The 26,200-nt window shown below is 44.6% G+C and overlaps 1 protein-coding gene across 2 annotated transcripts in view; it reads right to left on the bottom strand.

The window, feature by feature from the left end:
• KDM7A (lysine demethylase 7A) overlaps positions 1-22,658 on the bottom strand; it is a 60,973-nt gene extending 38,315 nt beyond the window's left edge. The window contains exon 1 of one of the 2 annotated variants that reach the window (XM_052667291.1): positions 22,406-22,658. In XM_052667291.1, coding sequence (XP_052523251.1) covers positions 22,406-22,521 — 116 coding nt within the window. In that variant the 5' untranslated portion in view covers positions 22,522-22,658. The remainder of the gene's footprint in view (positions 1-22,405) is intronic. The other variant, XM_052667290.1, reaches the window with a different exon arrangement.
• Positions 22,659-26,200: the final 3,542 nt, after the last annotated feature.

The raw sequence follows: 26,200 nt of genomic DNA, 5'->3' as shown, positions 1-26,200 counted from the left end.
ACATTCAGGTAGCCACTTCATATCAAAAGTGTAATGACAGCCAAAATACTGAAGCTCTGAAACAATCCATCTCCAAGTAATCTTCTTTCTAGCTGCACAGTGCCAAAACTGCTGACAGATGCAATAAACGCCAGTAGATAGTACTACCACAACATACAAGTCAAGCATTCAAAGGGTACCAATGAGCCAGTCAAATCTGAGAAGTACCTCTCAAAGAGAAGTACGTCACTCTGACTTCTCTATCATCAGCTTCAGCTATTTCTTCCACTTCTCCAGTCACAAAACACCACACGTAAATTAAGTTATATAGCTTTTTATACATACATTGTTCTAAAATCTAAGTATAAAACTCAGCTGACAAATAAGTTTCATTATAATTCTTGCAATATTTCATTTCTCTTTTTAAGACCACAACTATAGAAATCATTACTGCATGACAATTCAGCTGACGTATAAACAGAAACAAAGGCAAAAGCGCTCTTTAAAAATGCATATCCCATCTTTTTCTGCCTATATGCTTTATTCTCCTTTTAGAGATCACTATCTCAATCCTAATTTTGTAAGAAAACTGTTTTAAAGATACATTCTGAAAGTCCCAAATCAGAAGGCTGGTTTATAGACATATTAGAGAAACCCCATATTTTAGCTAAATTTCTGATTTTTGAACAGCTGTAAGTATTCACATTGGACTGTATCTTGCTCAAGTTTGCACAATGTTCAATAGGACACAGTGTTCCATGCAAAGCTTTCATTTACTGCCTTTATTCCTATCTTGGTATCTATCTAATCTGTCTGTCATCTCAGCCAGATTAACTGGCTAATGGCAAGAACACTGAAAAGCTCAGCAACAGTTCCTTCGAGCTCTGACAACTGTTTGTCATATTCTGCCTAAGATCAATAATTTTATTCTCTTGTAAAACATTGCAGATAACCTGAAAATAAAAGCAGAAAATCTTTTAACTACTGTACACATTCTCCGGCTTGCTTAACTCCGTAGCCTTTTATGAAGGCACCACAGGCTTTGCATATATGGAGATGGGTGAGACTGGAATGGAATTCAGTAGTTGCTAACTGCTCTATAAAGAAAGCAAACATTTTCAATCTACAATTTCTACTCCAAGCTCAGAACCAGAAAAGCAAAACACTAACTGGGAGACATGGAAAGGGGAAATACCAGCAGATGCCTAACTGATGCAAAGGGCACATGAGGTTCCAGCACCTGCAAGAACAAGCACTGACAAAAGGAAGCCATAGAGTCTATCAATCACACACAGCACCACTACCAGTCACTTTCCTGAGTCTCTTTCTACAACATACAGAGACAAACGTGACATAAATCATTCCAGCTACAAGCGAACAATCAATTACTGTGATAAGTACAACGTTGGTCCTCCTGCATCAAAGCAAGGTCACTAGGAGATAGTAGAGAGCCTGGAAAGCATTAACATACTCAAACACAGCAATGCTCCCAAAACACCGGTTGTTTTCCTGAATGAAATATCATTATTATCCTTCACCTCTCCACCCATTTGGGCTGAAACGTCTGCAGTACACATTACCTCATTTCTGAATTGCTCATCTCCTGCAGGGAAGCTGCAGACTAATCCCGTAGCATGAAAGCAAGGTCAGCAAGAGGCAGGAGAAGAATTTGGGACATGCTATGTTTTTTCACACACAACAACATGCCCATTCCTGGCAAGTAAAGAAATCCTTTGCTACTCAAAGTTCAAAAAAACAGATTACAATCTCAGGAGAGAATGAATGGCTTTGCTTTAGTCTGAAGTTTCCATCTGATTCTTCAAATTCTAGCCATGCAAAAGGTGGGCATGTAAAACAACCAGAAGAGCATTAGTTAATATATGTGATAGATACTGACACATCCCAGCTTTTACCTGAAGGAAAAAGAAGCCTTCTTGCACAGGAAACAAAACAAGACAAACAAAAAACAACCACACACAAAAAAACCAAAGCCCTTACAAAGGCTGTTCTCTACTGCAGCAATGCTATAAATTTAGACGTTGTTAAATAAAGATAGTACGGATAATTTCAGTATGTTAATTAAATAACTTCAAATTTAGACAATGTTTTGCGCAATCCAGAAGTCCAAAATCTTTTATATTGAGTTCATGAAACAAAGTTTTGGTAGCAGGGGGCTGCAGGGGCAACCTCCATGAGCAGAGCGTAGCAGCTGCCCCACATTAGATCAGAGTCAACTCCAGCTGCTCCAAAAGGCACCCACTGTGGAGAGCTGAGCCATGGAGAGACACTGGGTGCAACTCTAGGAGAGCAGACTGAAGGAAAGGCAAAATAGCTGCAAACCGCAGCTCAGGGAAAGGAGTGAAAAAACAAGAGAGAAACAGCCCTGCAGCCAGCAAAGTCAGCACAGAAGGAGGGCAGGAGGTGCTTCAGGCCAGAGTAGAAGTTCTCTGCAGACCAGGAGAGGACCATGGTGGAGCAGGCTGTCTCCTTGCTGCCCATGGCAGCAGCTTGAGCAGGTCGACACAGAACATTTGTCCATGCGCAGCTTCTGGAGAAGTCCAGGGTACAGCAGGTGCAGAGTGAGCACAAAGGAGTGGTGGAGACAAATCATGGATTAAGACGGCAAGCTCCATTCCTCATTTGTCTGTACTATTCAGGAGGAGATAGAAAAGGATGGACAAGGGAAGGTGTTTTCACTCTGCTTTTCATTCTCACAGCTCTAGTCTGTTATCAGCAGGCGATAAATTAATCTCTTATGCTGAGTGTTTTGCTTGTCATGGTAATTGGCAAATGAGCACCGTGTCCTTAACTCAGGAGTTGTTCTCACTGCATTTTCTCTGTCTTCTGTTTCGAAGGGAGAGTGAGGAAGAACGATGGACTACCTATGGGTGTGAAATACTTGAGACTGTTGAACTGCTTCTGCTGGTCTTACTGAAAGAATCCAGGTTCAAGGGGAAAAAAATAAAAGTTTTAATCAAGAGTGCTTTGTTTTTATTTTTCCATATCATTAAGAAGGCAACATTACTTGAAAAGTTGTTTCACTTTATTAAAGCAAATAGTCTATACACGCTATTGTTACATAAAATTCCAGGTATATAAATGGGAATGAATATAAACACTGCACTACAAAGATAACAGTTGTCAAGATACAAGAAGTTTAGATGACCAACTGCACAATTTAATCATCACAAAGTGATTAAGAGATTAATAGTCCAGATTATCCACTGATTGCAAGATATTCCTCCTAGACAACTCCTGATATTTCCTATTTGCAATGCATATTGAAAATAAGAATCTTAAATTGAGAAATGCAAGCAACTCATAATGATCTAGTCAAAGGACTGCAGAAATCAGATGGATCATCCTCAACATGGAAAAAATGAATGAATGCATTAAGCCAGTTCCTACACAAGACACCATTTTCCTTGACTCAGTCTCCTATTCCTTTCCTCCATTATTTCATACAACTTTCACACTGAAAGATACCTCAAAGGATCATCAAATTAGACAAAAACTCTCCCAGTGTAACTTTGTACCCATTGTTTTCTCCATGTCACTACTGGAGAAGTGAGCCTCTGACATCTTTGTAGTTGCCCTTTAGATGCTGGATGAGATCTCTCCAAGCCTTCTCTTTTCCATGGCAGAAAGATCCAACCCTTTCCATTTTTTCCTTGTAAGGTAGTTTCTCCAGCCCCCTTTAAGATCATCTTTGTAGCTTGCCTTTGGACCTTGTCCAATCTATCCACATCTTGAATTGAATCGTGGCGTCCAGAACAGGACACAGTACTTCACGAGCAGCCTGGTTCATATAGGCGCTAAGCCAAAATCTTCATGAGGCCGCTGCTACAGACCCAAGGATGCCAGCACCAGAAAGTCACGGAGCTGTTAGAGGAAGTCCAGAGGAGGACCACAAGGATATCAGAGGGCTGGAGCTCCTCCCCGTGAAGAAAGGCATAGGGAGCTGAATTCGTTCAGCCTGGAGAAGAGAAAGCTTTGGGGCAATCTCATTGTGGCCTTCCAGTAGTTAATGGGAGCTCAAAAACCAGAGGGAAACCATTTTTCTTTTTTTCCTACATGCTCTGATAGTGATCGCACAAGAGGGAATGGTTCTGAACTAGAAGGGGGCAGATTCAGATTATACATCAGGAGAAAAATTTTCACTCAGAGCGGTGAGGCACTGGCACAGCTGCCCAGAGAAGCTGTGGTGCCCCATCCCTGGAGGCACTCAAGGCCAGGCTGGATGGGGCCCTGAGCAGCCTGAGCTGCTGGGTGGCAGCCCTGTCCATGGCAGGGAACTGGAATGGGATGAGCCATTCTATCACCAAACAGCCACTGTTAATCCTACTAGAGGAGCACACTCACCTGAGTACCTGTAGTTGTAAAGATTCACTGTTGCTCAAGAGGAGCAGAACTGTGGATCTGAGGGGGCATTACTTCCCTTCACTCCTTTCTCAATCTCAGGAAGCAGAGAAACAGCTTCACTTGTGCTTCCTTGCAAGGAGGGTTTTCTCCTTTAGCAAACAGATACATTCTTCTCTTATGTTGCTTTGGATTGACATGTCTTAGCATTTCATTAGCATATTTATTTCCACAGTAAACCGCCAATAATTCTCAAGCCAAATAATGTATTTAAACAAAAGGGACTCTTGAAAGTCTTTCCTTCAATCAGTTTTGAAATATGTTTGCAATTAGCTCTATGCCCCTGAAAGAATTTTAGCTACTGGCTCCTCTCACATCTTGTTCAGTTCAATTCTCTGATCTTCAAGTGCTCTCATTTTCTTGTTAATTTCAACCAGTAACCATGGCATGTCAGATACTGCTCAGATTGCTCTTCCTATTCCAACAACCACTATTTGGTTAATTCTCACCTCATTACTCTTTACAGATACCCATGCCCAGGTCATCCCACTTCAGAACTTTGCCTGTATTCAATTGCAGAAGCAACTTTTTCACCTCTTTCAGTACCAAGTACAACACAGTCTACTGGACTTACCTTTCTAGATGCAATTTTACTACACGAGCAGTTTCCTAACCTCCACTTCCCTCAACACCAGCACGACACTTTGTACTTGCAAAGTGACAAGAAGAGGAAACATGGTATGCCATCGCAGGAATATCTACTTTTCCTCAGCAACTTACACATAGGTTTACAGCTCAGAAGTTTTTTTTCCTTCAAGTCTCTTACCTTCTTCTTAGGACATACAAGGTCTCTTGGTTTTCAACAGCCTGATCCAAACAGTCTGACTGTTTTTTATTGACACTGCAGACAAAAATGCAGGCTCAGGATTCTTGATAGTATGTTTAATTAGACAACACCATATATCTTCTCCAAAACACTTCTCACCTCAGGGTTCAGTTCTACTCAGCATAGTTGCTGCTGCTACAGAAATGTCCCACCCTCCTTGCTGCACCTACCTGACCTCTGCCTCATGTGTCTCCCACCAGATCTAATACATGAGCACCATGTGGTAAATCAGCTCAGCAAGTCAAACCACAGAAAAAAGAAAAAAAGAAAAAAAAAAAAAAAAGGAAAACAACCAGGCACAACTCACTTTTTAGACAGAATCTTACTGTTAGAGTTTCTGAAGTTATAAACACGAATAGTTCAAATGTAAAAAGTCACGTAACACCTAATTATTTACCAAATATAAAAGTCGGTGGTATTTTCAATGTATTATTTGGAAATATTCTGGTTTGTTTCATTTCTACGCTATTTTACCTTTCTAAAAATGTCTGCTCAGTTACAGGAAAAAAAAAAAAGTCAATTTAACCATCTAATGCTGCACATACACATCAACCATCTAATACATGCACATAAGAAGATGACTGATTTATGCTTTTAAGTATCAGACCTTATTATTAAATTTCAGATAATCACAGATGGAAGATGTTTCTATTAAAAAACTGAGCAAATATCTGTGCAAAAAGTAAGTAAGTACTACAGTAAACTTTTCAGTTTACCTGTCAAAAACATCAGTCTGCCATTGCTCCAGTATTGTATCTGTTTAAGCTTAACAACGAAAGCCAAAATACTATTGCCTTTATTGCCAAAATTAAATAGAAGTCACAAGTTATGCAAGCAGCATTTGAAAGCTCAGCTTCATAGAATGGGTTCTGAAAAGAAGAAACTTAGTAAGAAAGGAAGGAGCAATGGGACAAAGCTATTAAATTAGATAACGATAAAGGTTCAGTTAGAATTACACACAACCTTCTCCCTGTGCTTAGGGATATAGGGATATATTCAATATAATCACTGCACTACCTAAAATCTCAGGAAAACAACACTGAAATATATTTTTTGCACAATGATTCTTTCATTCTTTAATTCCAGCCCACTTGGAGCAGGAGCTGCTAAGTTTTTGAGAATGTATATATGCTCTTATCCAAATACATAAATTATCAGTACCATGCAACTGCTAGAATTTAAATGCATTGCTAGAATGAAGAGAGAAAGGACCATTATTTTTACAAATCATTTTGACAACTGGTACAATCAGCATAATTATATGATGAAAGTGTTATGCGGAAAGCTGATTTTTCACGCAGTGAAAAACCTATTATTATTATTTTATATTATTATTATTACATAGTATTATAACTACTACAAATTACACAAATTGGAGGGGGCATAACTTTTCAAACTGCAGTTCAAGTCCACGCTCAGGTTATCCAAAGAGCTTTACTTTCAATAGTGCCCTCGGAAGGCAAATAACCTTTTCACTAGCATGTAACAGTGTCAGGAAGAGACACAGTCCAGTTTAATTCATAATGGCATTAACCATCATGGATTACATGCAGCAGTTTAATGAGAGAAGTAATTATGCTGGTAATGGTTTCATGACAAGGCAGAGTTAACCTCACTGAAGTACTTCTGTTTAGCATCATCCATTAAGCGCACACAAAACTTCTCTCTCCTTCCTACGTACATTGACATTTCTGCTTATTCTTCCCAACTGCACTGATTGCATTTAGTTGCTTTAAAAGAACATTTACAATTACTTCTTGTCCCTGTCCTTCTGAAATCATTGTGTTACAGAAATGAAGGTCTGAAGGAACCTAGACCATGCACTGTACATTGCTATCAAAATAAGCTGCCTCAAGAAGATCAGAAAAATCACATTTAAGTACAGCAGATGTGAAAACTAAACAGCGTGTCAGTGAGAGCAGAGAGAAAAAGGCTTTTAAAAGCTGAAATTGTATTTGAAGAACTTGTTCTGGTGTGAAAATGATTAGTTAAGATAAAACAGGATGACACCAGCAAGCAAATCATGGCCTATGATTTATAGAAAAGAAGGAAAAAAAGAAAACTATATCAATCTGACCTGAAGGAAATTTCTTTAGCCCTTTAAAACTAATGATCAGCACAACAATATGAAGCAAAGTGCTCCTCTCAGGAATTCAGTCTCTCTGCTGCAGCTCACATTCTCATTGCCCTCCACTATTTTCCCACTCTGACACACTAAGGAAGGGGAAAAAATCAGTTGCCCAATCTTTAGATACTGTCTTAACAGACTGCCTTAACTACTAGATACATATTGAAGAAAATGAAAGCCATTCTATTTTCTCCACAAGTGACGTGGAAAAAAAGGCTTAACACTGAATTTAGAGTAGTTCTAAGAACAGGAGGGTCCAAATCATTTGAGCACAGCCATTACAAATGTCAGTGGTGGTCACAGTGCACAGTCTGTAGCAGTTCTGTGCTCCTGCTCAGTGGCAGTGCCCTTTTGTACAAGAAGCAGACATACCAGTTATTTGATTCTGGGAGAGAGGCCACTAGAAGAGGAAGAAAGGAGAGAAATTAACTGAATCACAAGCAGTCTTTGAAGAGAAGCTGAGGTTCAGCCCAAAATGACAAGTTAGGAAGAAGCGACATGGTATAGCTTGCATTGATTTAACAGCTGGCAGCCACTAGCAGAGGCGAGTTATTTACTTAGTTCCAGCACTCTCCCTTCTCTGCAGTGGCCCCAGTACTTGCACGATGACAAAGCCACTTGTTTTCACCTGCCTACCTGACAGCAGAAACTAACCTAACCCGTTCAGTCCCTGTTTACCGAGCTAGTTTGCAGCACAGTCAGACAACTATCAGAGCCAATCTATGAAAGGCAGTGGGACTGCGTAATCTTAAGAAGCAGAACTGCCTCGTTTGACGATGAAAGTCGCCAGACCCAGCCAGGCCTGCTGCATAGCTCTGCCCTCATTAGTCACTAACACTCAGAACTAGTATGAGTTAGTAGATTGCCAACAGCTTACACAACCAGATGGCAGGGAGAGATGCTCTTCTGAAATTGATCTGAAAAGCTGCCTAGAATTTAGAATTTCTGCACAACAGAGAAGCAAGATGTTATCGCATGCAGAGATGCACATACTGGCGCGGGGTGCAAAGAAAACGCCAGGTAAAGCAAACTTCTTTAGACAGCACAGCATCTAAGGTGATCTCAGTCAGACTACCTTCAGGTACCCTGAGCCCGTCTTTGAAGAGATACTTAGCTTTGCAGTTCCTCGACATTTCCAGCTATCAGTAGCTTCAGCTGCAAGAACAGCTGCTGCAAGTGCTGGTTTTGTTTGACTTTTTTTTTTTTTGTAGTTGTTTCTTCAGGTGTGGATCTTGGGGGTGTTTGTTTCAAGAGATTGAATAAAATAAAAAACACTAACAGCTCTTGCATGCTCACTTGTAACAGTCTATGAACTCCAGAGCTACCTACACCCAAGCATCACGAAAATCACTTAATATTGCATGCTTACATAACAAATCTCTAACAAGGGCATCAGGCCAATCAACAGTTAGGTGATCTGCACCACATATTAAAAGTGTTTTTCGATTTGTTTGGGACACTGTTGCAGTACCTTCAGCTGTTCCACTTCCTTCCCAACATCTAGAAGAGCTGCCTGCTCCACAGCAATGAAGGGCCTGGGCTGCATATCCTACAGAATGCTGCCTGGTTATTATTCAGCTTCCCTAATGAAGATGAGATATTTAGAAAGACCAGGTTGCCTAATAAAGATGAGCTATTTAGAAAGGTCGTGATGCATGACAAGTAGTACCAGTACTTTGTTATTTCATGCAATGCACATTCTGTAAATCTTTCAACATCTTGAGCAATGCTGTCAGTAGATACCATCAGATGTCTGAAGCTCAATCATAATAAAAGTTCTGGAGGCAAACAGGTAACAAATCCACAAAGGTTCCCCTCAGCCACTGACAAAAATGCCAAAAATGTCACTTTTTGACAGAAGTACAAAAAAAAAAAAAAAGAAAAGAACTGGGCCCCTGCATTGGGCAATTTCAGGCATGCTTTGAGAACGCAGTTTTCAGTTCACAGTGAGGCAATACCTGCTCCTATCTCCCCCAGTCTAGCACCATTAAACAATATCAGCACAATCTTAATACTCCACTGCTGCAAATCCCTTCTTCCTGGGTTACTTACTGTGGCTATTTTTACAGAAGGCAGCAACAGCAAATTTGCCTTCAGCCTGCTTTGCACACCTCTTAATTGGGGCCTTAAACCGAATATACCATATCACCTAACTGCTTTTAAAGTTTCTGAACCAGATGGTGATCGGTTTTAAAGGCCTCCTAACACTCACCAGAACACTCGGTCTTTGCAGTTGTGCCTAAAATGAATTTATTTCCTTCAAAATTTACATCATGAAATATCTCTCTTCCTTTAAGGAAAAAGGCTTAAAGCTATTTTTAACCTCCTCTGCTTCTCAGCTGTGCAATTCCTCTTCCCCTTCCCCTCCCTCCCCCCCAAACTACAATCCGCTTCAGATACTGCCAAGAACTCTTGTCCCTTGATCAAGCTTTTTTGTTAACAGAATCATTTCTTCAGCTTCCAGCTACGAAAGAGTATATGATGTCCTCTATAGCACTGAAATACCTGACTTTCACATGGCAAATAGAGTTGCAGTCAATAGCAAGCAGAGACAGATGCTTCATTTTTGAAGAAATCCGAGAGCAAACTGGCTCATCATCTCTAGCTCGCCATCCTCATTTCAAACGCAGATGGAGTAGCTGATTACATTAACTTCTATTTAAGCTATGATACAAGCAAACTGTTTCAGATACACAAATAATGAGTTTAAATATCAGATGTTACTTTGGCTGGCGGGCAGAGCTGTAAGTAGAATAAGCTCCTTCAATCAATTGGATAATGCCCATCATTTAGGGATCTTTATTGGATTTTCAGCTGCTTATAGAGGTCCAGAGGGGCCTACTGGCAAAACTGCATCTGTGTAGTCCATAACGTATCAAGAAGTTGTTTCTACACATTATTCTATCTACAGTAATCTAACTGCTCGATCCTTCTCAGATGGATCTAATGAAGCATAGTTATTTTCAGGCCACGTGGAAACTTCAAATAGCACAGAAGAAAGCTGAACAGAGATTGGGAGTTGAGTTACATCAACACTAAGGTTTAATTTTATCTGCATCGATTATTTTTATTCTGGTTATGATTTGACACACTGATTTTAATCTAAAACTCTAAACAGTTCAGATCCAGGTTAGTGAAACCAGCTTCACTCTATCATAAACCATCTGCAGTTATCTACATTACTTGCAAAAGGACAAATCACATCCTCCACTCTAGATTTCGCACACAAACCCCTTTTAGAGGTAATCTTTACATCACAGTCTATGCAACCCAGTTCTATACCTTCAGAAGGGGGAAAAAAACCATATATAGGTATTAGTCTGGCACACATACATATAACTCTCATAATGCCTCCTTTCTCTTCATAGCAAGAGAAACACATAACATTGGAATAGAAATGCACACAGGAAGAAATAAAGCAGGAAGCAGAGATCTAATACAAGAAGTCCCCAAAAGTGAGCACAGACATTTACTATTCCTATAAAAATCACAAATGACATTAAGATTCACTTATTTCTAGGGGGGGGGGAGGAACAAACAAGAAGTTAATTCTTCAGAAGATTCCCAGCTCAAATTTTGCTTAATTTGATTGTGAGTGAAGACAGGAAGTCTGCCAAAAAAAGCAACACATCCAAGCTTTTTATCTCAGGCGTCAATACAACAAGCAGTGATTATATGAAAATGTTTTGATATAAATTAAGTAAATGAAGTATTTGCAATTCAAGAATGAAAACACACATTATTACAGGTCTTCGGCTTTGTCTGCATCGTTATACACAGGAGACCAATGGGCTGGAATGCAGCTCTGCGGAATCATAGAATCACCAAGGTTGGAAAAGACCTAAAAGATCATCCAGTCCAACCGTTCACCTATTCCCAATAGCTCCCACTAAACCATGTCCCTCAACACAACATCCAGCCTTTCCTTGAACACCCCCAGGGTTGGTGACTCCACCACCTCAGTGGGCATCCATTCCAGCACCTGACCACCCTTTCTGAAAAGTAATTCTTCTTAATGTGCAGCCTGAATCTCCCCTGCCACAGCTTGAAACCATTCCCTCTGGTCCTATCACTAATGGCACAAGAGAAGAGGCCGACTCCCAGCTCACTACAACCTCCCTTCAGGAAGTTATAGGAAGGAGCTCACAGCTCTGGCCATCAGCGAGCTGACCATGACCCAGTAAAGCAACCACAGCAGAGGGCTGAAAGCATCTTGGGCTGCATCACCTCGGCTGCCTGCAGGTACAGGGAGGCAATCTTCCCCTCTGCTCGGCACCAGCATGGCCACACCTGCAGGGCTGGATCCAGCTCTGGGATTCTCAGTACAAGAGCAACAAGGAGTCATTGAAACAAGTCCAGCCAAGTGCCACAGAGAGAGCAAAGAACCAACCCTTCAGATGAGGAGCATTGAGAGCTATGAATCTTCAGCCCTGACAAAGAAGAAGATGATTCTTTCTAACCTCAATAGTTCAGCGATCATGTGCAAGTCTTCTGGGTCTATCACTACTCTTATATATCTGGTTTAAATCAAAAAATAATCCAACTGCTAGATTTGCTCCACAATGTTAATAGTGGACTAGTTTAAAAAAGTGTGCAATAGGATTTAGCTTGGAATAAAAAGCCATAAGAAAGGAATACTTCCAAATTCATAATAGAGAAAAACTAGGGGAAATTGTAAGAACGGGGAAAAAGGGTATATCTGCATGAAGGCATCAGAGCAATATCAAAGTTAGGGCACAGACCCCCTAATGACTACCTACATTCATGACAGCCAACCACAGAGGTATCTAAACTCCTCTCACACTTCACTGCTTGACCTGAGAATTCCCAGAGCTCTGTCTATTCCCACTCACCTGTTACTGCACACCAAGCACACTCACAAGGAAGCCAAGCAAAGCACAGTTGTCACACTTTCCCACAACAGGGCACTGAGATTACAGAGTACAGTTCAGGGATTAGAAGGGGACAAATTACTTTGTTTCTCCGAGAGAGGTGGACAGCAGAGTTCACTCTGGTTGTTGCAGCTGAAACCCACACATCTCCAGGGAATGCTCATCTCAGGGCTACTTTGATTACCTTATCTCCCCACTGAGGCTCTTACTCTGCAGAAAATGATCCAAGAATTACAGCTAGAAAAGAATGTAACACAACCCAAACAACCCCCTGGTTAGGGCACTCAGACATAGCCAAGATTATCTTCAGTCCTGCTCCTGCCCTTCTCGAACACAAACAAGTGAGCACGTGTTACTGCACAACCTCTTCTGTGCCCTAAAACATACTAATGCTTTTTCTTAAGTCTATTGATCAATTTAATACTGTTTCCTATAGGAAAAGGAAAGTGCAACCCAGTTATGAATGCATTTGTTGGGGGAAGAAAAAAAAACAAATTTCAGGAACTGGTGAGAAGGACTTTAAATGTGCCTAACACCTCTTCAAGCTATTTGAAGAGTGACAACTCCCTAACTTTACAGTATAATTTGTTGTACACCTGCTTAAATACATCCAGAGTAAGCTTTCTCAAAAAGTAAGTTTTCTTGTAGCAATTCAAACCTTAGAGTTGCGTAAGATAACCTCAAACTGAATATTCATCTTCAGAAAACACAAGAATTAAGACCGTACATGATGAAGCCAGTTCAGGTCAGATTCCACCCAGAATAGGAAAGAATACAAAAATATATATTCTGTATATATTGTACACAATATATTGTAAAGATACAGAAACCTGTGTTTAAAATTAAATTCACGTTCAACATCACTTATTTTCTGTACACCTTAAAATTGCTGCCATCAAAAACCCAACCATATATTTGTGCCAGCATCAGCAAGCTCATAGCTGCAACAGAACAGGCCTTCTACACGTCAGTCAGCAGAGCTTGGTCCCAGTAGCAGCTATTTTAACAGGCTTGGTTCTCTTGTTTTGTTGTTGTTTTTTTTTCCTTTGTTTATTTTACATGAAGAAAGTACTGTTCAAATTTACAAGATTGATCATTGGACCGTATTTAAAAGCCAGAGCTTTATTTCCCAACTTGTACAACTTTCTCATGATTTTGCCTCCTTTCCTCGTCCCCCTCCCACATAACATCACTAGGTAAGATTGAATCAAAGATAAAATGAAATTAGATGTAGTGCTACTGCATTAAAAATGAAGATTTGGCAGCTATCAATGAAATTCACAGGCATTCAAGTCACAGACATGCTCTGACACTCATACTAGGAAAAAGTGCCACAAGGGCACTGACATGCAGTGAACAGCACTGTAGAGTTCTCCTACCTATTTCTTAATCACAGAATCACAGAATCACCTGGGTTGGAAGGGACCTCAAGGATCATGTAGTTCCAACCCCCCTGCCTAGCAGGGCCACCAAACATACACATTCAGATCAGGTTGCCCAGGACCCCGTCCAACCTGGCCTCGAACACGTCCAAGGACGGGGCATCCACAACCTCCCTGGGCAGCCCGTTCCAGGGCCTAACTACTCTCACAGTAAAGAACTTCCCCCTAACATCCAACCTAAATCTTCCCTCCTTCAACTTGGATCCATTTCCCCTAGTCCTGCTGTTGTCAGCCCTTTTGAAGAGTTTACTCCCCTCCTGGGTGTAGGTTCCCTTCAGGTATTGATAGGCTGCAATGAGGTCACTCCGCAGCCTTCTCTTCTCCAGGCTGAACAAGCCCAACTCCCTCAATGTAAGGAATTATAAGGAACTCCCTTAATGTAAGGAAGCAACTTTTGGGAAAAATACCAGCTGCACATGAGGCATGTATTCAGTTTTGTGAGAAGCAGATGAGAGTACCTCACATTAACAAGCCAAGCACTGGCACAAACAGAGATAACTTCCTTCCTCCAATAGACAGAACTTCAACTTCTCTTACCTAAATGAGTCTGTACAGTACCCACTACTAGAACTAGCTAGAAGTAAGAATTTTTACACATCTAGAGAGAGTTTCGGTTTTCTTTAAGACCCCCACTTTGCTAGCCCAATCACTCAATACTGACAGCTAGAAGTCACTTTTTTAGCAAGAATAAGAGCAGCATTCAAAGCTACTTCTTCATGCTCATTACAAGAGCAGCACATTTTACTGAAGCACTAAGAGACTTCAAACAATGTCCCCAGAGGTCCCAGAAACTGACACAGGAGAGCACAGCAGCAGCAGCAGCAAGTTGCTGCTCATTTTCCCATCACATTGACATACCCTCAGTGCAGACAAGCACTGAAGTAAGAACTCAGTTGAGATTTAACAGATCACATCGTTTTTGTTAACATGCTTGTGGTCCTTTCCTTCATAAACACAGCACAGTGAAACGCCAACAAGGACAGTTCATTTGGCCCTGAGGCTGTGGCAGGCCAACGTGGCACACCATGGTGAAGTTAGAAAGCATTCTCCTCAGAGGCTGAGGGGCAACATTTGCGTGGGCACAACATCACATCAGCATGCCTGTCCTGGCGCTGCTCCAAGCCACCCGCACGGCTCACCGCTCTGCCCCCAGCACTCCCACAAGGCACGTGTTGGCTCTGCAGTGACTCAGCCCACCTCTGTTGTTCCCAACACCGCACTCTGCAAGCCAGCTGCGTGAGGTAGTCATCTACTGAATAGCTCTGAGTGATGTTACTGAAACAAAACTAGAAACCCATACCACTGGCAAGCCAAGCAGAAGTTTTACAAGCGGTTTGGCTTAGTAAGACACAGCAATTTGTTCGGCTGCTTTTCATTTACATAATTTGGCCTTTGTCTATCCATCCCCAAACATCAATATCCCAAAAGGAAAATGTCAGTCTGTTCAGAAAATACTGCCTGATAGCCGGTAAGAATGACAGATCAGATCAATCCTACATCCTGAATATCAAAGGCTTCATTTCTCAGAACGTCACCTCTCCTCGCACTCATTTTCATGAGAAGTGCTTTAAGAGCTTTTAAGTGAATAAAGCACTAACGTAAATGGAACAAACAATTAAATTTATGAAATGAATTTGCCAGCCTACATGCGATATCAGCTCAGCCTCAAATGAAAATAAATAGACTTCTTCATACCGCAACGCATTAAAAATTTACAGCAGTCATCCTCACTCCAGTTGGATTTTCAGACAGAATGATGCTGAAGAGTTTTAAGGAAGCTTTCTTACTTTGTAGCAAACGTCAGCATTTACGGCTGCCTGAGCAACAACAACTTCAGTATTTTCAATGAGAAAGGCCAATTTTAAATTCTACTTTAGTTAATGCTGAAGTAATGGAGAAAACAGTATTAAATATTAATTCCATTCAAAAGCAGAATTGACCTGAGGAAATGTAACTAGCCACATAAGCCCACATCACCACCACATAGCAGACTTCTGAAGGCTATTCATACTCCACAGATTGCTATTTCCATGCATTCATGAGCTAATGCTACAGTACATTAGAAAGGACTAGCAGATGAGAAATAGCTTTGCCTTTTTAAAAGCTGTACATTTCACTAAAATCTCCCTTCTACATTACCAGTAAAGCCATAGTGATATTGCTAATTGGATGCTCGTACTTCAGCAATGAGACAACTGTAAAGCTTTTTGTGCTTTTAAGCAAGCACACTGTACCTGTGAAAGCGTTCACTGATTACTCAGAGCTGTTCTGAGACAATGGTGTTTTGTTTTAAAATTATGTAGGGCAAGTATAAATATTTATGTGAAGACTATGAGTTCATCTTCAATTTGTGCCAACTGTCATGTAAACAGAGCACAGACACTATCGCGTGGCCTTTCAAAGGATGATATAGGAAGTGCACATAAAACTGAACCGAGCTCATGAAAGCTGCTAACGAATACGGTAACCGTCCACAAAAAGCTAGAAACCACAAATGAAGAGTGAAAACAAAATTAATGTGATTTTTTGCCCACTGGCAGTTAACAGAATGAAACTCCACTGCGAGGCTTAATTCGTTTTATTACCGCTGTGTTTCCCTAAGAGAGCTCAGCATTATAAACAAATCAACAGATCGAGATAAGTTGAAAGAAAAAGGAATACATTTCATTTTTGATGGGTGCCACAGTGCAGAACAGAGACATCAGCGCACCGAGCAGCCGCCTCCTACCCACACCTCTCTCACCTCTGCAGTTTGCAGACATATGAGTCACAAAACCGAGCCATTTGGAAAACATTTTAATTCCTCGGTCAAATTAAGCACGTATTTAATAAAGTATAGGAAAAGAAGATATAGAAGTGCTATGTAAGCATCAACAAATGACATTCTGACATACAAGATCATCATAAATTAACTGACCAATAACAAATTCACTATTTGCTATTTAAACTACACAAACCCATGACCTTCATTTACACTATGAAGAACGGCTAAAACGAAAACAATGGTATCAGTAAGGCTGATGTTGATCAATCACAGCATTACAAGAAACCAGAAGGTACTGTTTAAGTCATAAGTGCTGAATCTTTGCATATTTAACTAACATTTAATAGGCAATGAATTTTTACACTGGAAATTAAAACCAATAGCATTCTAAGCACTGTTTAGAAGCTCCCTAAAATCCTGTCCCAACCCTAATTCCAAAAGCTCAGCTATGGCTCCCCCCAACATTTCTCTTAGAAATGTTGATTGGACAATGTTTTGCTTTTTTCTCTTGTTCCTGTTACTATGCCAGAATGCATATTCTAAACTAGCTGCTATGTTTTATCCCAGGACATCAAATAAGAAACAAAAAAAAAAACCCACAAACCAAGTTACAAGTCTAAAGGAAAGCAGCGTTAACTTGCAGATGCGCACATACTTCAAACAAAGCCGGTTTTGCAAGAAAACTGGAAAGGACAAACTTCATACATATAATACTACGTGTTACTGCAGCTTCAAAAATGAAGAAATTTGAATACTTACTGTTTACAGTGCTTATTATGGTAGAATACATCTACTTTAATATATATTAATCAGCCTTCCCACTTCACAGATGGGAACAGAGGGGGGAGGAAACACGGCTTACTCAAATTAAGACTATAAAAGGATTTGAAACAATCAATTACACAAATGCTAGTCTGGGATCTTTATTACTACTAGTTTCTTCTCAGTTTAACCCAAACCACTTCAGCTTTGGTACTGCTAGAGTCACTTGAAATTCCTTAATTCTTTGGGAGAAGACACAGCTCACAGGACTTGAGTTCAAGCCTCCACCTCACAGTAAGGAAACAAGGCAAAACCAAAGACAAGAAAGAACAAAAACATGTTAACTTCTCCTGAGGTCTAAAACATACTCCTAGTTTCCAAAAGAAGAATTTAAAGCTTGCATATCATAGAAGCCAGCGAGTCAGCACAACAGCCTCTGGTGCCAGATGAAAGCTCTAATGACCAGACAACGATTTGTTGATTCAGCTCAGGCTCCTGAACATATGTAGATGTGTCTCACAGTTACAAGGTGCTAATTTTCAATAAACAGAAGATCCACACCAAAAGGCATTTGTAACAGTCTTTGCAGCCATCTCTTGCCCCCGGTAAGAGAAGCTCAAGAGTTTCACACATCTCTACAGCTGGGACATCTCTGGGCCACACAACGCAGCTGCCCAGGGGCATCTCACCCACCGAGGACCCCAGTCAACCAGCACTCGGATCTGGGTCCAGCACATCAGGCGCAAGGCAGCTTGCATCTACAGACTGAGACACAGAAATGTTCCACTTATCCCAACAGGGCAGCTGCCTCATCTCTCCTCACCCACTGTCATCCTCTCCAGCAACACAGCTCTGAGCGGTGCACTGTAAATGTCTGACACTTATCCCAGTCCACGATGAGGCCGTTTTGCCCAGCAGCCCAGCAAAAGAACGGTTTTGGTCAGTTTTCTGAGCAGAGCTGACTTATCAAGCAATCAGACAAGCACTGACCCAGCAAAAGAGAAATTACAGGAGCCGGCAGTCAGGAACAGGCCGGCCTCTCCGAGCAGCAAAGGGTTGGTGGAGCTCATCGTGCAGAACCTTGTGTACAGCCTTGAAACAAAGAACCAATTCAGGAAAGGCAGCCTCTATAGCATATACTTTTCCTTCTTTTCTTGAAGAGTCAATCAGCCCCTGGAGTACAAAGCAGGGCAGTGGGATACATGGCACCCTCTTAACAGCTGCAAGAGGGAACCCTGACTTTGGAGCAGAGATCAGGCTAAGGAACAACCAAGAAATGTTATGTTTCTTCAGAGACTAAAAAGGAAGAACATGTTCAAATCTATATAAATAGCAGAAAAACTCTCCAGGAATTCATACCTCAACGTACTTGCAATTTAAATAATCATTCTCAGAAAGTACATGAGTCACCTTACTTTTCAAATGATGCTACTTCATGGCAGAGCTGTAAAAAAAACATCAAAAGCTAAATGGCAAACTTCTACATCTGCCATCCAGGATAAGGGAAAAAAGTTCTTTCAAGAAGGCTTCACAGAACACAGAATTAATCTTGAGAGCAAGAATCATCAATTTGGAAACGATTACATAGAAATGCAATCAGTTGGGTTTCATGTAGAAACAGAGGTACATCCATATGTATGTACTGGAACAGGTTGCCCAAGGAGGCTGTGGATGCCCCACCTCTGGAGGCATTCAAGGCCAGGCTGGATGTGGCTCTGGGCAGCCTGGTCTGCTGGTTGGTGACCCTGCACATAGCAGGGGGTTGAAACTCGATGACCACTGTAGTCCTTTTCAACCCAGGCCATTCTGTGATTCTGTGATTCTATGATACGTACATTACACACAGCTGAGAGCAGAATTTCCTTTACTGCCCCCTAACCTGACCAAATAAAACATTGATTTCTAAGCTACCGAGTTTCATTTACAAATCACTGAAGATGCAACCGCACATAAAGCTGCACTAAGGTGGATGGGCATTTCTTTCCTCTTCATGAGGAACTGGAGAGGGCACGGCTTTGCTGACATAATGATGAAGTTTCAAGAAGAATCCTTAATTTTGAACAAAAGAGATGCTTCCTTCTCTTCCCCCATCGTTCTGGCTTTGAAGAATAATACATTACCTTCATTTCAAAAAAACAATATAATTTTTAATGTAAAAAAAAAAAAAAAAACATCAAAAAAGGTGCTTGCATTTTAAATAGCAAAGATTGTTTGGGGAGCAGGATTCCTATACTTGACATAATAGGCAAACTGCATAAATCACTGGATAATTTCTTACCCTACCTGCCACTGAGACATGTTGGAAGCTCAGCGTACGCTCGCTGACAGACAAAACATCGCTGGAGAAGTGCCATGCAGAAAGCTGCACAGGGACACTTACAGTTTTTAATTGTCAGTTTGACTGACTTCTCCATGCTTCGTTATAGCCAGCGCCGTACCAGCGCAGCTTCACAAAGCACACAGCCTCAGAAAGCTAACTCCGTGATTATTTATTTCTCAAGCATTTCAGACAACATTACATTGTGCAAACAAAAGCTGCATCACATGCTTAAAAAAAAGCATAAGTTCATTCAAATCTACTTCAAACCCAGTACACGAGAATAAGTGACATCTATGCAATGCCCCTAGATCAAGTTGAGTACACGAGTCATGGATAGGATAAAAAAGGACAAAGACTTCCATGCTGACAATAGGATTTCTGCACAGTCCAGACACATTCTAAGAATAGCTAGCTGTACATCAGGGCCACGTGCCTGCCCACACCACACACCTTTAACCTTACACAGACAATATGTATCATTACGATAAAAGAAGGCAGGACACGGCTGACTTAATAACTGTGAAAGAGCATCAAAAATTGGAGACTGGGAAGAATCACAGAATGGCCAGGGTTGAAAAGGACCACAGTGGTCATCAAGTTTCAACCCCCCTGCAATGTGCAGGTTTGCCAACCACCAGACCAAGCTGCCCAGAGCCACATCCAGAAGAATGCCAAGGGTTAGGCAAGGACACCAGGTAACATCAGGAGACAAAGCCCAGAGCTTACACAGGTGCAAGGAGCTACTGGATAGCCTCAAGGAAAAGTTGAGCACACAGCGAGGTAAAGGCGTTTTTCTGCTAGAGTATATTCCATACAAGGCAGAAAGGGACGGGCGGCTTAGGGGGGCATTTATAAGAACAAATGAATAGGTAGATACGGAAATAAAGGGACTGACAGTTTGTCTGTCTTCTGCAAAGCACCAAGGAAACTATGAAGCCCACAGCACACAAACACACGTTACAGTCTTCTGTTCAGCAGACTGTAACTGCACAAGGCTGTGGCCGGGTGCTCAGCCTGTATACAGAGCAACTAAACCCAGAGTGTAGGCTCATAACCTTGTAAGGCACATCACAATGTTTGCCAGAAGAAAGGAAACACACATCTGCTAGCATTAATATATGGACAACAGTAAACCAAAGTGGTCATTTGGAGACGGACAGTGCAGGATGAATGCTCCAGCATCACACAGAGCATAATGGGGCTGGCACACATCTGTCAGAGCTGCGGGCTGCACAGCACTGAGGCACTCTCCTGACTACACACGGGAAGGCAGCAAAGAGCCTTTAACACAGCAGTGAGTACTGCCAGCACGACACAGCCTCCACCAAGCATGGTTTTACACGCTTCCTAATGAAGTCACAACAATTTCAACGCACAGGCTGGAAGAGAGGAGCAAGAAGCCAATTCACCCAGAACTTTAAGATCTCAGGCCGTGGCGTTTTCCTTCAGAAACCCGGCAGCAGCCTCCTGTCGCTCCAACCAATGGAAGGAGTCCTCGGAGCAGAGCGCAGCTGGGAGAGGACAGAGACCTCCCACGGCCCGTCCCTTTGTCACCGGCCGGCAGCACGCAGCCAGAGCCCAGCACGGCGGCTGCCAGCTCCTCCGAGCAGCCTCCCCCACACACCTGGGGCTCCCGAGCAGCTCGGTATCACTGCCCTACTGACTATGCGGCAGCACAGTGACTGCTGTAACCTTTATGCAGCCCCAGACTTCGCAGAGCTGTGGAGCGGTCCATCGCAGCTTATTATCAGTCAACGCGCTTCTTCTATGAACACCTTCAGTAACCAGCGTGGCTGGAACTGAGTGATATCAGTACAAGGGAGTGGCGTTTTGGTCCAGGCGATCAGAGTAATTGCCGGTTCAGAGTTAGAGGCATACACAGAGACATGGTGAGCCTCAAACCTGCACCTTTACTGCAAGGAGCAAGTTCTGACAAACTTACACAGAGCTCCCATAATCCAAACAAGCCACTGCGCTTCCAGCTCTAAACAGCGAGACGCTGTCCTTAAAGGCGTGACAACCGCGTTTTGCCCGCTTTTACAGTTTACGGAGCTGCCTGAATATGTTTTCCTATACCGTGCATTGAGTCGAGAAGCGCAAAAAAGCAACCAGAGCAAGTCAGCAGCCGAAAAACTGGAAGCGCTCCTTTCTCATTACGGCACGGAAGCCGCGAAGCGCGGTGACGGCAGCCGGATAGCAGCCGGGCACGCACCCCGCTTCCAGCCAGGGCTCTCCGCCCGCTCCCGACCCCGCTCCGTGCGGGGGCCCCGCTCGGTGCCGCGCCGCGCCGGCAGGGGGCACCACAACCGCCAGCCGCCCGTTTTTGTGACGGGGTATTTAAATGTCCGCTGTCAATCACCGCGCACTTCCTACGCCGCCGCCGGGGCTCCCCGCATAATGGGGACGGCCGCCGGGCCCCGCCGAGCCCCGCGCCGCGAGCCCCCAACTTGCTCCTTTGTTCGGCCGCCCCCCCGACCGGCAGCCCGCTATTATCCGCGTACAGACACGCGCACGCCAGACGGCCGCCCGGCACCGGGCTTCGGCCGTCACCGCGCGAACAAAACCCGCGGAGACCCGCGGCTCCCGGCGCGCAGCCCCCGCGTCCCGGCGCGGAGCCACGGAGACGCGTCCCCCAAGCCGCCGCAACTTTGGGCACGGGGGCCCGCGGCCGCCGCCGCTCGCTCCCACCGCGTGCCCGGGGCCGGCACCGTGCCGGGAGCGACCCGACCGCGGAGCGAAGGGCGAACGAGCCGGTGAGGTCGTGGCCATTGTCCGCCGGCCGGTACCGGTCGGGGGGTGCCCGCCGCCTCGCCTCGCCCCGTCGTCGCCGCCGTCCCGCGCCCCGCCGCTCGCCGCCGCCCGCCGGCGCCTACCTGCCGTGGAACCAGTCCTTGCAGATGTCGCACTCGATCATGAAGCGACTCACGTCGTAGGGCTCCCGACACACGCAGTACACGGGGGTGGCGGCGGCCGCCGCCGCTCCGGCCATCTTTAAAGAACTCCCTGACTGAGGCGCCCGCCGCTCCTCCCCCGCCCGCCGCCGCCGCCGGCACCAATAACAACAGCGCGCGTGCCAGCCCCACACGCCGCGCGCGCCCCGCCGCCCAGAGGCAGGCGGCGCGGGAGCGAGCGGACAACAGCGCGCGGGGACGCGCGCACGTGCGTCACCCGGCCCCCGCGGGGGGGGGAAGGGGGAGCGAGCCCCCGCGCCTGCGCTCCGCGGGCCGCCCCGCACTTCCCACTGATCGTGCGCGAGGAGCGGGCTCCCATTGGTTGCCGGGAGGGGGAGCGCACGTGCCGCCCTCCCGCCCCTCCCCTCGGGGGGCGGGGAGAGGGGAGGCACGCGCTGGCCCGCCCCCCTCCCCCGGGCCGTGTCACGCGGGGAGGCGGTGGGGGAGGGGCAGGGTGCCGCGAGGACACGGAGAGAAAGAGCGCGGGCCACGGCGCGCGCCTACCCTCCATTTCCCCCCCCCCGCCTTCCCCTTCTTACGTAACCGCGGCGGAAACAGCCGAGCAGCGCCGAAAACACCCGAAGGTCGGGCTGCCTGCGCAGGCGCAAAAGCGTACGAGCGCATACAGGCTCGGCGAGGGGACGGAGGGTTCTGTGGACGGTGCTGTCAAGGTCTGGTGGGCCAGCGCCTTACCCTGACAGACTGTCCGCGCCGACAGCATTGCCGTGTTCGCTCCTCTGCCCCTAACTAACAGCAAGGGGCCGTCCTGTTTCCTAATGCGTCCCTGTATTTTCACAACTCGGAATACAGCCACGGATGCACCACCAATCCAAAGAGTTTAACAGCGGAAGATAGGACTGGTAAGTAACAAATGGTGGTTTCAAGGTATCTGGAAATTGTATGTTCCAGAGCATCTTCATAGAATCACGGGATCATTAAGGCTGAAGAAAACCCCTGAGATCACCCAGTCCAACCACCATCCCATCCCCCCATGCCCACTGCCCACGTCCCTCAGTGCCACATCCACACGGCTCCTGAACACCTCCAGGACGGTGACTGCACCATCTCTCTGGGCAGCCTGTGCCACTGCAGCTACACTCCTGCTGAGCAGAAATGTTTCCTAATATCCAACCTGAACGCCCTCTGGTGCCATGAGGCTATTACCTCTCATGGTATCACTGTGCCCAAGGAGGTTGTGAATGATGGAACCCCATCCCTGGAGGCATTCAAGGCCAGGCTGGATGTGGCTCTGGGCAGTGTGGTCTGGTGGTTGGCAACCTTGCACATGGTAGGGCGCTTGAAACTAGATGATCTTTGAGGTCCTTTTCAACCCAGCCCATTCTGTGATTCCTGGAACCATTCACCTTACGGTTGTACATGCAGCCTCACTGTAGCCTGAAAGCAAACAGCTCCCTGCTCCTTAGTTGCTGTTTCTTGAATCGTCACTTGCTGAATTTTATCTTGAAGCTAAGCTCACCAGCTGTAGTGGTAACTTTATCCAAATTGGCCATAAAAATGCACACGTGTTGTGTTTCAGGAGGTCTCTCTAAGTGACGAAACCTGTAATCACCTTGGTAAAGCACACATTGGGTATTCCCACAAGAGATGCATGAGGCTGCCTGTGTTGCCTTGTATTCCTCTGTTCAGGGTTGGCTTGGTGTTGCTTCGTTCAATTTCGGTTGACTGCTGACTGTACAGCAGTGAGAGTGCCAAGAATGAGGAAGCAGAATGAAGCAGGTCCCCTGCAGGGACTTTCCCTTTACCAGCCTTGCATACTGCAGCAAGCACAGGTTTTGGGGAGAAAGAAGAAGTTACAGCTTCAATCACGCAGATCTAAACTCAATATTTAACAAGTACTTTCTTTGCTACCACAAACAACATCCTTTTGCTGTTGTGATTTCTGACAGAGCAAGCTATACCAGCGGCACAGTCTGCTGTGGGCACTCTTTGGGCAGGTGGAGCTCATCTGCTGCAAGAACATAACATATAACAGCTCCATCGTGCTCCCTGTCAGATCCTCTCTTGTCAGCTCTTCTCTGCTCAAGATTCCTCTCCAAGCAAATCCATTAAGCTGTACTTGAATGTGGCACAACAGAAGTTCAGAAGAGCAAAAAGACCACACACTCACTGAAAGAGAATTACAAAACCACTTTTAATAAGTATTCTTCTCACAAATATGGGTAGCCTCATTACATGCAGTTTAGAAGCAAAAATGGCAGTATCAGCCTTGAACATACATAAATCAGATAAGTCTGGTTAGAGCACGCTCCCTGAAACGTGAGGGAAAAGGTTGTCCTGCTCTGCTCTGTGCTGCGTGGCTTCACCTCAAGCACTGGGTGCAGATTTGGGTGCCACAATATCAGCAGGACACAAAGCTATTACAGAGTGCCCAAAGGGGGGCTGCTGAGATGAAGAAGGGTCTGTAGGGCAAGGTGTGTGAGGAACGGCTGAGGGCCCTCGGTTGGCTCAGCCCAGAGCAGAGGAGCTGAGGGGAGGCCTGATGGCGGCTGCAGCTCGGAGGGCAGCGCTGAGCTCTGCTCTGTGTGACAGCGACAGGGCCCGAGGGAATGGCATGGAGCTGTCAGGGGAGGGCAGCTGGGGGTTAGGGACAGAGTCTGCACCAGAGGGTGGTGGCCATGGAACAGAATGCCCAGAGCAGTGGGCATGGCCTTGAGTGCCAGAGTTCAAGCAGCGTTTGGACAATGATCTCAGACATAAGTGTTTGATTTTGGGTGGAGCTGTGCAGAGTCAGGAATTTGACTTGATGATCCTTCCAACTCAGGATTTTCTGTGATTCTTTGATCCTTCTATCCTCAGCTCCACCAGAACGTGCTGTGCCTGGCACAGCCACAGGCAAACCCAGCTTTCACCCTGTGTACCCAGCCAGCCCCAGCTGTCCCCAGCCCCATGCCCAGACTCCAGCAAAGACTCTAAAAGCACATCTGTGAGCGCTGACAGGTGGCAAGTTCCAACGCTTAGAGGCAGTGACTTCACGCCACGTTTTGGCCTGTGGGTGGAGAGAGCATCCATCACGACACACTACAGGCACCCACAGTCCGTGCCTGGCCTCACATATCTCTCTAAGCATGTGCCACACACTGTGTGGGATGTGTGACACAGGAAGCTTTCAGGGAGGATAGAGAAGAGGGAGCAGGGCAGGGAGGCTGATGAAAGGGAAAAAGGGAGGCATCCTATTTTCCAAGACTTCTTTGTCGCTCCTGGGTACTGGCTGAAGCACGCATACATATGCTTTTGTAGACCACGTGTCTCCTGGGAGCAGGGGACAGAACTCAGACCCATCATCTGGGGGCTGGTAGCACTCTGGGACCCCAACACCGAAGCTGCTGCATTCAGCAGTTGAAAGCATAGCCTGCAAGCAATCAGGACCAAGAAAGATCAAAAAAAGAAGTTGGACATTAATGGGTGTTTTCAGAGTAGCAAGAAAAGAATCAGAGAAGTTGGTGGGAAAACACAGTGGTAAGAGGTACTTTCCCCATCCTTGGACATTTTTTCACTATATTTTTGTCCATTTTGCAAGAGGACTCCTTTTTAATTTTTTTTCTTTATTTCCACATCAAGAGGATGTAAGCTGCCAAAAACCAAAGCTCTGGAATAAAAAGCGTTCCATTTCTCCACATGAAACTGCCCAGAGTCTACCCAGAATTGGCAGTATGATCTTCGCATCTGCAGAGAAAATACTGAGTCATGTTGTCAGCC

The sequence above is a fragment of the Tympanuchus pallidicinctus genome, unplaced genomic scaffold (genome assembly GCF_026119805.1).
Source record: "Tympanuchus pallidicinctus isolate F22 unplaced genomic scaffold, pur_lepc_1.0 scaffold8, whole genome shotgun sequence".
Taxonomy (NCBI): Eukaryota; Metazoa; Chordata; class Aves; order Galliformes; family Phasianidae; genus Tympanuchus; species Tympanuchus pallidicinctus.
This window is presented reverse-complemented; position numbering and strand designations above follow the sequence as displayed.